Source organism: Neopelma chrysocephalum, unplaced genomic scaffold (genome assembly GCF_003984885.1).
Source record: "Neopelma chrysocephalum unplaced genomic scaffold, ASM398488v2 Primary Assembly neopelma1_45, whole genome shotgun sequence".
Lineage (NCBI taxonomy): Eukaryota > Metazoa > Chordata > Aves > Passeriformes > Pipridae > Neopelma > Neopelma chrysocephalum.
This window is the reverse complement of record NW_020897704.1, coordinates 1651569-1665550: the sequence shown is the minus strand read 5'-3', so window position 1 is coordinate 1665550 and position 13982 is coordinate 1651569. Positions and strand designations below refer to the sequence as shown.

Below are 13982 nucleotides of genomic sequence, written 5' to 3'. Positions count from 1 at the left end.
TATTGTTGTCATTCATAAATTTGAGTAGGAAAATAAATTTCCTCCAATGTCTTATCTTTGTTTTCAGTGCATGTAAGAATATCACAGGTATGTAGGGAGAATCTAAGTTTTAGTGCATCTATCTTAATTAACTTATCTGGATGTGCTTCAAAACACGTGTTTTGCCAGAAAACTGGAATGGTCTGTTCTCAGTGATCTGGCACTGTTCAGTGTTGTTGTGTGGAAAATTGATCTCAGAATTTTCGATCCTGTCTGTACTTTGTGTAAGCAACTTTGAGCCCCTTCTGCTTTCTATTTGATACGAACGGAATACATCACGGATGTGTTACTGGATTTTTTTTATGGAAGAATATCAGTTTTGAGAAAGCTCTGCTACTAAAGAAATTCTCTCTACCAGGATTATGTTTAAGATTAGCAACTGCAGAGTCCGAGTGACAATATAATAATTGGCCTCATCTTATTGCATCTGGGTAGAATGCTTGACATAGGAATTATTATGTTTATTTAGATCAATAGAGTTCCCTAAGTGAATAAGATCAACTGTATTTTACTTTCTAGACATCTGTATACATACAACACCTGTCATATAGTTTACAGTTTCCACTTAGTAACAACTCTGTCACATTAAAAATATTTTGCAGGTATTTACAAAGGAAATCAATACCAGCATGTATGTTTGGGGGGAAATAATGTAAATAGTAGAAGAATGTCATTCAGTGATTTAAAAAACAGTATTTTATGGATATCAAATCAGTCCCACATTTTACTGAATAAATAAAACTACTTTTATGAAATGTGTATCTATCTGCCTTTTGTGTGGTGTTTGTTCACTTCTGTAAAACAGTAAATAGAAGAAACTCTAAAAAAATAAAAGTAATTTATTTCCAATGATTTATAATTAAAATACAATTTAACACATTCAAAAAATTAGATTGAAGCCATTATTATATGAAAATCTAGTTTCAAACTTACCTTAAAACTGACAGTTACAACGTGATGAGACTGTTTCCTGAAAGGAAAAAATATTTATATTTATTTACTGTATGTCTTTAAGGTTTTTTACAAGGAGCTTATATTTTCATGGAAGAATTCTATTTCTTTCTTCTGTTACATTTAGTAGCCAGTAATTTATCTTCATTTTTTAGTATGTATTTTATTTTGTTTGTTAATGGGGAGATGGCTAATGAGACATGTTAGATATGTACTCTGAATTACTTTCATGAAATATACCTTGCCCAACATGCTGCATTTTAAAATATACGCATGATTTCCTCTCTTTGCATATCTCTGTATTTTGCAAAGATACAGGAAATTACATTAGAAAAGAATTTAAGCCTCTTTCCTGTGGGGAAAGAGAATGGAAACAGCTATGACACAAACTCTTTTAATCTCTCACTGCTAAAATGAAAAAAAAATCCCTTCTTTCTTACAGTTTGGCTAAATGACATCTGGTTGGTATTTTACAGAAGGGGGAGGAAAAATGCTGCAACTATATTTAGTAAAATCTCTTTTAATCCAGTTAATGTGAAAGAATTATTATAATAGCTATTTGGAACTGAGCATTTTTACAGTAACATAGACACCAACAGCAGAGAGCTTATTCTTAACCCATCCATTTGTGAAGTGATGAGTGAAAACATACCCCTGCCTTAGACATAAAAAGGAAATAAGGTAGACTGTAATTACAATTAATAGTTAATGTAAAACAAAACCTTAACATGGTTATTTTGGGAGGGGTGGAGTGGTATTTTGATCTTACTTAAAAACAGTTTCCAGGGATTTCTGATTTTTTTACTTAATAATGAAGTGAACTAAAAGGAAAAAAAAAAAGGCAAGACAGATTCCATATTCTCTGATGCTGTTTTCCTGTTTGGATTGAAAAATCTAGTTATTGTAAATTCTCTCTCAAGATACCCTACCTGTTTTTATCCTTGCTGTTTTAGCTGTCAATTCTCTCATGTAATTGTATCTTTAATATCCATTCTCACTGACAGATAACAAAGTGCATAATGCTATTTTGCTTGAACATGTTGTAACTGAAAGATAAAATGGCAGGTGCTAATTCATGTAAAGAACAGTCTAGGTCAAGTTATTTGATTTTCTACTGACCCATGCGATTCTCATAACAGGAAATTATATCATTGTTGACTTCAAGTGCTGATCTGTGATCATTTCAAAGTGTTTCATTACCTCTCATTACCAAATCTGTTAAATGAATACTGCAGGGTTATTTTGTGGTGTTTGTTGTTTTTGTTTTTTTTATCCTTCCTTTCAGCAATGGTATAGCAACTCCATGAAAGTCATATCCATGTGGTTGGCTGACAGATTAGACGTTCAGCTTCACATCTACCAGCTGAAGACTCTCATCAAGATAGTGAAGGTAAATAAAATGTGTTTGCATTAGGCTGCATAGTAAAGAGAAAAAAGTAATAACGAATAAGTATAGGTCACCCTAAAAGTTAGAAAATGTGGAATAAAGTTGTGAACTTACATAGTTTTAAGTTGGGATTTTTTTCCCACATTTGTAGCAAATTCCAGAAGAAAAATAACTTATTAAACCCCCTGATGTTAAGTATGTGTGCACAAGTATTCTTTGTCCATTCTGGACTCAGGGACAATTAAGATTGTTCCAAGAAATTTTAACAGGTTACTTCTAGCTATACAGCAATGCTGTATGATTATACTTACTAAATTATTGTTTGTCTTGTTACTGATTTTTTTTTGTTTTACCTTAGTAATTCCAACAGTGTTCTTTCTCTGTTTTCCCCCTTTTTCTTTTTTATGTGCATCTGATTACTAGGTTTAATTGAAAACATTCAATGTATTCCATGTATTAGATAACATTTTCTAATTTTTTGTACTCAGGAATCAGTACTCAGCATCAATAGAAATACCAATCCCTCCAGTTCAGTCCTCAGTCATTTACACTGGCCAATGTCAAATCCTTCCAAGCAAAGTGTAATATTCCTTGCAATAGGATGATTATGGGTTAACCTACCATAAAAGAAAGTTTTCTTCTAACTCCTTTTCAAATCTTAGTCAATACCTTTAGGCAAGAAACAGAAAACCATTTCAGTTTTTTTTCCTTTTAATTCTGTCTTGTTTAGCTTTGAACATTCTTGTTATCTGTATAAATGTGGAATAAGAAGCACCTGTTGTCAGTGGTCACCTTGATTGTTTCAAAGTATTTTCTCATGAAGTTCATGCAAGACTATAAATTCAGAGGCATTTTTACTTGTATACACCAGAATTGCAACTACAACTTTCAGAATTCACTAGCAAAAAGGAGCAGAACAGAGAGAAATGCAAGAAAACAGTTGTAATAATGATGGCATCATAGCTCCCTGAACCACCCAAGCTGAGCTTAGCTATTTTTGACCTTACCTGATTTCTCTGTCAACAGGATTTAGCTCTTCACTATATTATGTGCCCAAATGGCAAAAGCAGTTTGCTATTGCTTGTTGAAATTAATGGCTCTTATGAAAAGTTTAAAGATATTCTCAAGTGAATCATAGAATAATTTGGGTTGGAAGGGACCTTAAAAATAATCTAGTTCCAACCCCCCTGCAATAGACAGGGACACCTTCCACTAGACCAGGCTGCTTAGAACTCCATCCAGCTGGCCTTGAACACTTCCAGGGATGACACATCCACAACTTCTCTGGGCAACCTGTTCCAGTGCCTCACCACCCTCACAGGGAAGGATTTCTTCCTGATATCTAATCTAAACCTGTTCTCTTTCAGTTTGAGTCCATTCCCCCCTGTCCTATCACTACATGCCCTTGTAAAAAGTCCCTCTCCAAGGTAGTTATTATCTCTTGGAGAAAAATATAGGTGTTAGAGGATCTAAAACCTGTGCCCAGTGAGATCTAAGAATGGGCAGGCTAAATTAGACCAGTGAAATATCACCAGGGAGAGGAAAAGAAGATCTTTCAAAACTGAAGTTCAGGTGAATGAGCAGCACTGCCAACCCACCTTCCCTGTGCCACGTGGCACACTGGTTATCCTTGTTCAAAAGCAGAAAGCTCCCACTGGAGGTGGTAACACTCTGCTTATGGCAGTGGCCTTTCTGTGTCCATATGCTCTGCATGTAAATTTCAAGTGTATTATTCCAGGGCGCCTTCTTTGAATACCAGAGATTGAAAAAGATGAGGTCATTTTTATTTGTTCTGGAAAACAAAAAATTTTGTGCACCTGGGTTTTGATGGGTGGAGAAGACAGAACTAGTAAAACAGGAACTCAGCAGACAGGAGCCTGCTAAGAAACAATGGTTTGAGTATCATAAGAAACTTTCCCTGCTGCAGCCCATCTGGGGAGAGACATGTGGGGAGGCACAGTTCCTCCAAACTCTTGTGTGCATAAAGGCACTTTTCTGTTTGCTTTTGGGAAAAAAAAAAAAAGAAAAAACCAACCAACCAAACAAACAAAACCAAAAACAAAAAACCAACAACAACAAAAAAATACTGGGAGGCTGTATTGCCCCAGTCATCTCTTGGAAAAAAAAAAAAAGTAGGTGGTCATTTTTAAGGGACATAGGATGAGTAAGAGAAATACATTTCTTTAGTGTTTGGATGCAACAAAGGTAGTGGCATTATTAAGAAAGACTAGAAGAAGATGTGTTGTTCCCTTTTTTCTCTTTAAAATCTTATGATGGCATTAAGGCTTTGTTAAATGTCCAAGACACATACAGAGGGATATAACTAAAGAAGGGTCAAGGACCAAGAAAGTTAGGGAGAAATGAAAAATTAAGCTTGGAAGTGAACATTATTATCCTGCAAAACTGTGTCAAGAGAAGAGCAATGTCTGAACCCCAGACTGCTGGTCTTAGAATGGGAAGAATACAAGGTAAAACTGAAAGAAATTGCTGTAGGACCTGTTAACAGCATAAAAGCAAATTGAATGCACAGTGTTATAAAAAGGGAATGCAGTGGTGACACTTGAAAAAGACCAGATGGGGTACGGGCAGGAGTGTGTGAGCAAAACATAAGCTGTGTCCGTTGACTCTGATGTTGACCCGTGAAAGCCAAATAAATCTCAGTTGCAGTGATTCCAACAAGGTTTAAATAATCATCATAGATAGTGGCAGAAAAAAATCTCCCAGATGAATGTTACCCATTTTAAGAGGTGTCTTTTGCAGTTCTTTGAAGTATTGAGTGAAACAAGATCAACTCTTTTCTTTCTCTAAGGGTTGTGCATGGTCTCCTCCTCAGGCAAAGGAATAGGCCTGATAGCCTTCAATTATCTTCCATTTTCTTTCCCCATATTCTGTCATAAACATTTGGAATTTGTAGTGATAGTGTACACAAAATAAGAAACTAGCTAGATCAACTTGTCCTTCTTAAGCCTTTTAGGGTAACATCAGGAAAGATTATTTCAGATGTGTTACAACTTAAAAATAAAGAAGGTAGGTGATTTTCCATATGCTTATTTGAACATAGCATTGATGAATTAAAACAAGTTCACTCAGAATTCTTACATGATGGAAAGTCAAAGAAGAAATTCATATCTGCTGGTTCATAGGAAGGATAGATACCAGGGAAACAAAACCATCTCAAGTGGAAAAAAAAAAGTAGATATAAGTCAAAATTTAGAGGAAACTAGAATGTAAATTAACTGAATAAAGTAGTCAGCTGAGAAACACTGACATTTTAGAATGTAGATCATAATCTAAACTTTGATTTTCCACATTTGGCATATAAATGGAAAAATAAATATAAATAAAAATTACATTGTGGAGAAAAAGTCAGGCATTTATGCTTTCTGTGAAAAGACAGAACTACCTGTAGCCAAATTCACATTTCAATATGTATTTAGAAGAATTCTTTCCTGACTTCTTACTGAATAAATGAGACAAATGGAAGTTACTGAGAAATCATCAGTTATAGTATGCTGTAGCACAAAACACAATCTCTTAAAGGAATGACGATCAAATTAGAATCTCTTGGGTTTATAGAAATCTCATGCAACCCAAAAACTAAGACTGCAAAATCTTTACCCAGATGATAGGTCCCTAATTGCAGAAGGAATGAAGCTGTGCCACTGGCATGCTAGAAATGGCCAATATACAGTAAAAGACTGCTCAAACTTGCTGAAGTCCAATTCAGGATGTTTTATTTTTGCCACAGAAATCTTACCGAGACTTCAGGTTACAAGGCGTGATGGAGGGAACGCTGAACAGTAAAACCTACGATACCATTCACAACCGTCTGACTGTAGAGGAAGCCACAGTCTCAGTCACGGATGCGGGAGGACTTCAGGGCATTACTATGAAAGACAGTGATGAGGAGGAAGGGTGATATTATCTCACAAAGCATTTGGAGTTGGGAGTGATGGTCTGAGGGTGGGGTTTATCTTTGGCTTGGGGTTTTTTTGGTAACTTGTCCTTGTAGTTGCATTTATAGTTTTGCCTTATGATATCAGTGCAGAAATGTAATTTGCTCCACTAAAAAAAAAAGTAAGATTATCAGAGGAAAAGTGCCAAGGACTTTTTGATAATAATGGTTGTAGAATATTTTTATGTATAGCTTTGCTTAAGGCTGCAAGAACACTGGCATGGAGTTTGAGTTCCACTTGTGATTATGTTTCTTCCACTTTTGTTTGTTACCATTCGTTCTCGTATCTCCATCTGATATTGACGTCCTGTGCAGAAACAAAATGTGCATCTCACTTAAACATAACTCTACAGGAAATCATCCTTGGAATAAGTCAATGCCCTAGGTGAAAAAAAATATTGTATTTTCAGAATTACTTTGTTAGCTTTATTTTGTGCTTAATTTTACATTATTATGTGATGTGCATTAAAAATTTTAGACTTGTTTCTTTGCATATTGAGGTTGGTATATAAGTAGTAGGACTTCAAGGGCAGTCAAACACATCCAAACTGCTTAGGAGTGTTGTGTCTATTCAATTTGCAAGTTTAAAGATATCTCATCCTGTTGGATGTCAGTAAGCTTGCTATCAATGTTTGTATTTCTGTGAAAATTTTCAGGCAATAAGAACACATTTTGTCGTGACCATTTCTGTATCTACCCAAGTTTGTATAGAATTCGACAATTAAAAGATGTTTTCAATATTTCAAACCATTTGAACCATTGTATGATTCCTCATGAGAACAAGTTTTTTGAAAGATTATTCTATTTAGTTTACATTGTGATTTATAGCAAATGTTTCAGTTATAGAGCAGATATATATAAGAAGTAAATACTGAAGGACACAATACCTTGATAAAGGAAAAAAGCAAACAAAAACACCTCACTAGCAGATGAACACAGGACCCGTTGCCTGTTTTTTGATGCCCTCAGTTTGAGCTGGAAAGAATTCAAATTTTCATCAGTCAAAACTCACACAGCTTATGAAAACTACAGCAGCCTTTTTTTTTCTCCTTCTTCTTCTTCTTTTTGTGGGAGCATGAGTAATTCTCCGATTTGTGTACACAAAATCAGAAAGAACACAGATGACACCCCAAGTACTGAAGGTTTCTCAGGTCCTTGTTGAGCAATAGCATTATTATACCTGAAGGGCTTCACTGAGGGCATGTTGAGGGTTTACGAGGCTGACATGAGGTTTCCCTGCAAGAACAGTCTATAAGACTTCAAGGGATCTGTTGCAAGCATGCAGGGATGCAGGAACTGAGAATGAGAACTGCAGGGAAAGTGACTTTCAGCACACTTGGAAGCTTGGACAAGCAGGGATGGAAGGGCAAGTTACACTTCTCTTATATCTCTACAGAGAAACTCCAGGTAGCATTTTTTTTTCTGTGGCAAACCAGCCTTCTCATCTGTGCATGAGCTGAGGTGAATTCAGAAAAAGGAAGAACTGGGAGCTGGTGAGGAAGACCATTCTGCTCAGCTCTTTGTGCCCCAACTGAGTCCTTGCCTAGAGGGCCCCAGGAGGCTGGGAGGGCAGGAGTGCAGGCACCCCTGCCCCAGGACAGCTGCAGCTGCAGTGCAATGTGTGTTTTGGGGAGCAGCGGGGCAGGAGTTAGCTGCTGTAGGGCAGAGTGACCAGAGAGGCAGGCAGGGGGAACACAGTGCACTCTCCTTCGTTCACTTCCCATTCACGTTACCATCTCTGCTGGGCTGGAGGGAGCAGCAGTATTTTCCACTATTACCAGGCTCCCAGATGGGTTTGCTCATTTAGGTTTTGATAGCTGTAGAGGAATTACATATCCCTTTCCTATCACTTGTCCTTGTGGTGCTAGTACATGGAAGTTGACAGTGCTTGAAGGGCCAGAGTGTCAGTCATGCACAGAGCTTCGTCTCTGCAAAAGTCTCCCTGCTTGCACTCTCCCAACCATCTTTACATTGCTGAGACCCTGTGGAGGTGCCTGTGGAGAAGCCAGTTGTAAATAGGTGAAGGCAGATGTCACTGCAGTGGCCCTGCAGTGCTTGCCAAGGCCTCCTAGTGCAGGACCATGCCATACCCATGTAGAACTCTCACTAGAAGGCATTAGGAGATTTTTAGGTTCTGAGGTAACAGGAGAGTAGAAAGTGATATGAAAACTGGACACTGTCCTTAGCAAGCCACAAACAGTGGCCTGGAGTGGGAAGTAGAAACACTGGCACATAAGTGGCTGTCACCAGCACAGACCATGAGGGAAGTGATGGGTCTGTCTCTCCTTCAGCAGAGACCAACCTTGCATTAACACCTCTGCCCAGCCCTGCTAGCCCAAAGCCCTGTGGGAAACAGTGATTTGTACTCACCTCCCCTTTGGGCTTTTCCTCTGTCCCAAGAGGGACCTCCTTGGGCCAAGAAGGGTTTCCTGGTAAGGCAAACAATTTTTCCTATCAATTTGGACAACTACGGAACAGGTTATAGTAATTTCAGCTGTTAAGGCCTCAATAGTACTCATAGGCCATCATGGTCTTTAACAGGTGTCACCTGAGGCCCCCACCAACTGCCTTTGTCCAGGGACTCTGCCTCAGCTTCATCCAGGGCTGCAAGTCTCTGCATCAGCAATGGAAGAGGAGCAATGGTTTCTCACTCAGCTGCAGCCCTACATGTGCTTGTTTATGTGCCCAGTTTGTCCAGACCCTGCCTCAAGGGTTGACTTCAGACCTCTGTGACCATCACAAACATGTCAGTGATCTGGGTTTCCACCACCTCTTCCCCTGCCCCACTCGCTGGCTGGGTGTGGTGGGACTGGCCCTGGCTGGTGGGAACCTGTCCAGACAGCCTGGGGAATCCCCCCAGCGCCCTATATCTTAGGAAGCAATCAACTCTGTCTACACCCTAACATAATTTAAAAAAAGAAAAAAAGAAAAAAAGAAAAAAACCACCCAAACAATAAGACCATGAAGTTTTGTGGCTTGAAGTGTGTCTGAGCTAATCAAATTTCATGAAGCATGATGCATGTAAACCCCATATGTCAAGCACTTTGCTATATGATTTCGTCTGCACGCAGTACTTGCAAGACACGTTTGTCAGTAAGATGGAAATGAGCAAGAAAATAGTAAAAAAAACAAACAAACACCAAACCAAAACAAAGATGATTTGAGTAAGTAAATAGTAAAAAAAAAAAACCAAAAAACCAAAAAAACCCACAACCCAAAGGCCAAAGATGATGTAACCACGAAAAAGAAGTTACAAGATGTATGGGATTTCAGAGAAATTAACTCAGACACAAAGTATGTGTAAGTTATTGCTAGAGAGACAGCACAGCAGACATCAATGGAAGGCAAGTGCAGAAACAACAGTGCTTCAAAGGTCCTTTCATTTCTTCTAAATTCAAGTATTTTCTTAGTAACTAGGTTTGTGAAACCGTGAACCAAGCTTGAGAAGTCCTGTAGGTACCTGCGTGACCGCTCTAGCGCTGGACACCGCCGCTGCCAGCAGCCGCGGCAAAGCCCCGCGAGGGCGGGCGCAGGGGCCGCCTGGGGTGTTTAAACCCTCAGCACGCTCCGGAGGTGTGTGCCCGTACCGAGCGCCCACATCGCCTCCGTGCGAGGCAGCCAGCGGCGCACCCGCCACGCTGTCCCGAGGCTGTGGGAGCCTCCACGGAGACACTGCCCCCGCCGCCGCCTCCTAAGCGGGCATGGAGTGCAGAGAGCCTTCAGCAAGGGGGCAGGAGGGGTCTCGTTTAATTACCCTCCACCCCTCACCCCGCGCCTTAATGGTATAAAAGGGTCTGTAGAAGCCGAACCAGAACAAGCCATGGCCGAGTGCGCGTCCAGCGCTGCGAGCGGTGGTCGGGGCCGGGGCAAGAAAGCGGCGCTGACCCTCACAGCTCTGCTGCCACTGGGCAGGGGGTTCCCGGGGCCAAGAGCTCGCCCCCTCGGCTATCGCTTACCCCGGACAAGGGGTAAGCCAAGTCAGCGGCTGTGGAAATCTCCGCGGCGACAAGGGCGACTTCGGGGCACTGAGCCTCCCACCTCCAGCCGAGCAAAACCTCTGTCCCGGCACCGCAACTCCCCTGCTGCGCTGCCCGCCCCAGCCGACCAAGCCCGCACCGGCGAGTCCCGCCGCTGATACTTGCGGTCCTAGAGCGGCCCTGCGCTGTAAACCCGACCCGAGCGGAGGGCAGGAAGCCCCCTGTGCAGGAGCCGGCGCAGCTTTGGAGGGACCGCTAGACCGAGAGGCTCCCGGGCACCGGGTGCTCATCGAGAGGGCTCCCAGCGGAGCGGAGCGGCTTCCCTCCTCTCTCCTGCCTCCCTCCTGTCCCCTGTGGACATGACACTCACACAACTCCTCCCGAGGGGATCTCGAGTGTGGTGTTTCCAGGCTTGAGGGGCCAGAGCTCCTCCTGGAACACACCAGAGTCCCGCCGCAGAGGGCAGCCGGGACACCAGTGTCAACTTTCTGAGTGGGCAGCAAGTGCGGCTCCACGAGGGACACGGCGATGAGCTCGAGGGTTCGGAGAGTGGTTGTAAGGCAGTGAAGCGGGTTCCTGCACAGAGAGTGCCCGTTTTGCACCTACCTGTGTTTTGAATCAGGCGTTTGACTGTCAGCAAACGAGCGCGGAACAGACGGCGGGAGCCGCATGGCAGCAGCAGGGCAGTAGGGAAGCCGAGAGGGAGCCGGGTTCGTTCTGTGCGAAACGGACGGAACCCTCGACGCCCTTGGGACTCACGGAAACATCATGGCCGGCCTCCCACCGGTGCGGGCGCGTTTTGTCTTAACAGCGACTGGGGAGGAAAAAAAGAAAAAAAAGAGGCAGCTAAACAAACAAAAAGGAACAATCACACACACACACACAGAGTTTACTTTTACGGCTTTAGGAGGAGTATTGTCGTGTCGCCCCTCCCCCCGCCCCGTCCCAACTGATGCTCAGTTCTCCCATGTGTCCGTGCCCGGGTAGGGGCGCCGGGCGAGCAGGCGGGGTGACGGGGAGCCCTTTCCGGGATCTGTCCAGGAGCGGCCGCGACGGAGCACGGCTCCTACTTTTGTTCTTATTTTCACATTTTTCACTTGGCTTCTCCCTCCCTCTCAAGCAGCGGCGAATCGAAACGGGCCCCACCAGAAGCGAGAGGGTCCGGCAGACACCTTCTCCCCGTCGCCATGGCGAGCCCGGCCCACACAGCGACCAGCTCTTTGCTTTGCTCCAAGTTACCTCCCAATACACTGACAGAAAAATGGAAACAAAAAATAAGTTAATTGCTCCTGATCCTATTCAGGAATCTTAAAAATAAATAGCTTCCCCCAGCCAAAGAGGGAGAGACGTTCATTTAGTGGCAACGGGGCTAAACATTTGTTGAACTGGGAAAGGAACAAATGAGAAAGTGTCATTCATGGCTCCAGCTGCCGCTGGCCTCTCCCAGCCACTTCCACCAAGGGCCCTTTGGAGCTGATGACACCGCTGGGTCCCCTCACAGGCGGACTGATTAGATTAGACGTGATGGCTGCGGTTCACGTTTGGAGCTGGCACACTTAGCCAAATCGCTCGCATGAATTACGGGAGGGCCGGAAGCGCTGCTTTAGAGGGTCACTTGTAATTTCGTTTATATGTGATTAAAGGGTTTATACCTGAAAAGGCTTAATTTGCACCAGTTTGTTTTTCGATTTAGAGGGATCTGTACGAAAGGTACAGTACTTCCAAACTTTGTTTCACCTCCGACAACACTTGTGTTGGGCGGGTCAGTGTCAACTGGTTTTCGTTTGTGATGGATTCGGTTAAAAATAGCAGCACTGTATTTTTTTACTTGTGGTGGAACTGCTCTAGAACGATACCAACACACCCTCACTGTATGGGAAGACTACACATAGTCTCCGAAGGTATACACACACACGCACGCATATATATTATTAATTTTTTCCACCGGAGAAAGTGTCAGTTGAGAAAACGTCGAAGTGTTACAGCTTAAAACAACGCAGCAAAGCCCAAGCGCCTTTGCCTGAGCTCCCAAAACAGCAGAGCTCGAGATTGCTGCGAAGTGCACCTGAGCTCTACGGCCGCCCCCTCCTCGCCTCTCCTCGCCGGGGCCGGGCCCGGGTCGGCCTGAGAGCCATGTACCCCACCCCAGCAGCTGGGCGGGCAGCGGCAGCAGCAGATTCCACCTAAAAAGACGGCGGCGCGGGCTGATAAACGGTGACGGCGGATGACCCACCGGGGTGTTCTTCCCCTCGCTTTAACTCCCCCGTTTATGTTTTGACTTCCCTTTAAAAAACAGTAAACAACAAGCCCTGAGTGGGAATAAACAGCGAGCCCTTCAGCCCCGCAGCAGCCGGGAGCTAATTTCGAGTTGTAACAAGCCGGGGCCAGCGTGCTGAGCCGCGGCGGGTCTGCGGGCGGACGGGCGGGGGGACATGGATCCGCGGGCAGGGCACGGCGGCGGCGGGGCTGAGGGAGGACGGCGCTGCTGTTCCGTGTCGGGATAAATCTCTTCACAAATTCGGCGGCTGGGAAGGGGACGGCTCGGACTGATGCGTATCGAGAGCAAACCCGAGCTTTAGCAGGGAATCCCGGTGGTGCACTATTAATGACGACTATTAGAACAATAATAACAGTAATCAGGGTCTGGCCAGGCGCTGTCGGGTCCGTTGGTGTCGCAGCCAGAAGGATGCTCTGTAACCTCCCCGGTTACCTGCACGCTTGGGTTGCCCGGAGACGCCTCGGAGCCAGGCGGGTCGTTAGCCCTCCCTGCCCTTCCCCGGCCGGGGAGAGTCGGCTTCGGGCGCACGGAGGGAGCAGCCCGCTCCGGCAGGAGCGTTGTGGTAAAACACTTCCAGGAAAATATTGATACACGCAACAGAAGGTTAGCGGAGTTATTATCCTTTTCAATTCATTTTTTACTTAAAAAACGCAATGGAATTATTCATTTTATTAAGGGGGAAGAAATTAAAGATTAGGCTTTAGGCGGTATTTTACCTCCCTCTAATCGCTTCTGGGATCGGATTGGAGTAATCCTGACGACGAGATGAATTCGCCAGTGACTCGGATTTTGAATGCATGTAGAGATACGTTATGATAATAATGCAAGTGAGCAATATCAAGAACATAGCTTAGGAGCGAATGAAACACAAAGCTGATTACGGGGAAAAAGAGAACAGCAGCTTTCCCGGGCAGAGCACGAAATCAACTCGAGGCAAAACTTTTGCCCTTAATTCCTCCGACGGTTCGTAACACTGGGACGCCGGCGGGCCCGCTCCTTCCCCCGTTGGCCCCTTCTGCCGGGACTCGATACGTGCCGCCAGACTGGAGGGAGCCCCGGGCCCGTCGTGAACCCGCCAAAAGAAACCGGCCAAGAAGTTTCTTATTGCTACCTTCAGAGCCTGTAAATCTTTCTGCCTCTAGAAAAACAAACCTGCACCAGCACGACTGCAGGATATTTGCAGCTCAGCAGATATGCAAAATCGCTAAAAAGATGCGGTCCGAGAGCGAGGCAAAGCTCAGGACAGGACTGAAAAAAAGTATATCGACATTGATTTTAGTAACTCTATCTATACTGCGGGCAACTCCAGAACTAACAAGGCTCCATCTCTTGAGACGGAACGGGAGGACGTTCCCCCCCAAAAACAAAAATTTAAAAACGTTGCTTTTAGATCGT

General features: G+C 43.6%; 1 protein-coding gene and 1 long non-coding RNA gene across 23 annotated transcripts in view; one reads left to right on the top strand and one right to left on the bottom strand.

Moving 5' to 3' along the window:
* CADPS2 (calcium dependent secretion activator 2) overlaps positions 1 to 7080 on the top strand; it is a 294545-nt gene extending 287465 nt beyond the window's left edge. For all 22 annotated transcript variants that reach the window (XM_027679163.1, XM_027679152.1, XM_027679160.1 and 19 more), the window contains 2 exons: positions 2276 to 2380; positions 6126 to 7080. In XM_027679163.1, the coding sequence (XP_027534964.1) occupies positions 2276 to 2380; positions 6126 to 6296 (276 nt within the window). In that variant the 3' untranslated portion in view covers positions 6297 to 7080. The remainder of the gene's footprint in view (positions 1 to 2275; positions 2381 to 6125) is intronic.
* The window catches only part of LOC113965572, a 36039-nt gene extending 24921 nt beyond the window's left edge, over positions 1 to 11118 (bottom strand). Inside the window, exons 1-2 of the long non-coding RNA XR_003533575.1 lie at positions 10916 to 11118; positions 973 to 1009 (exon numbers count right to left, since the gene is read on the bottom strand). This is a non-coding gene — a long non-coding RNA (uncharacterized LOC113965572). The remainder of the gene's footprint in view (positions 1 to 972; positions 1010 to 10915) is intronic.
* Positions 11119 to 13982: the final 2864 nt, after the last annotated feature.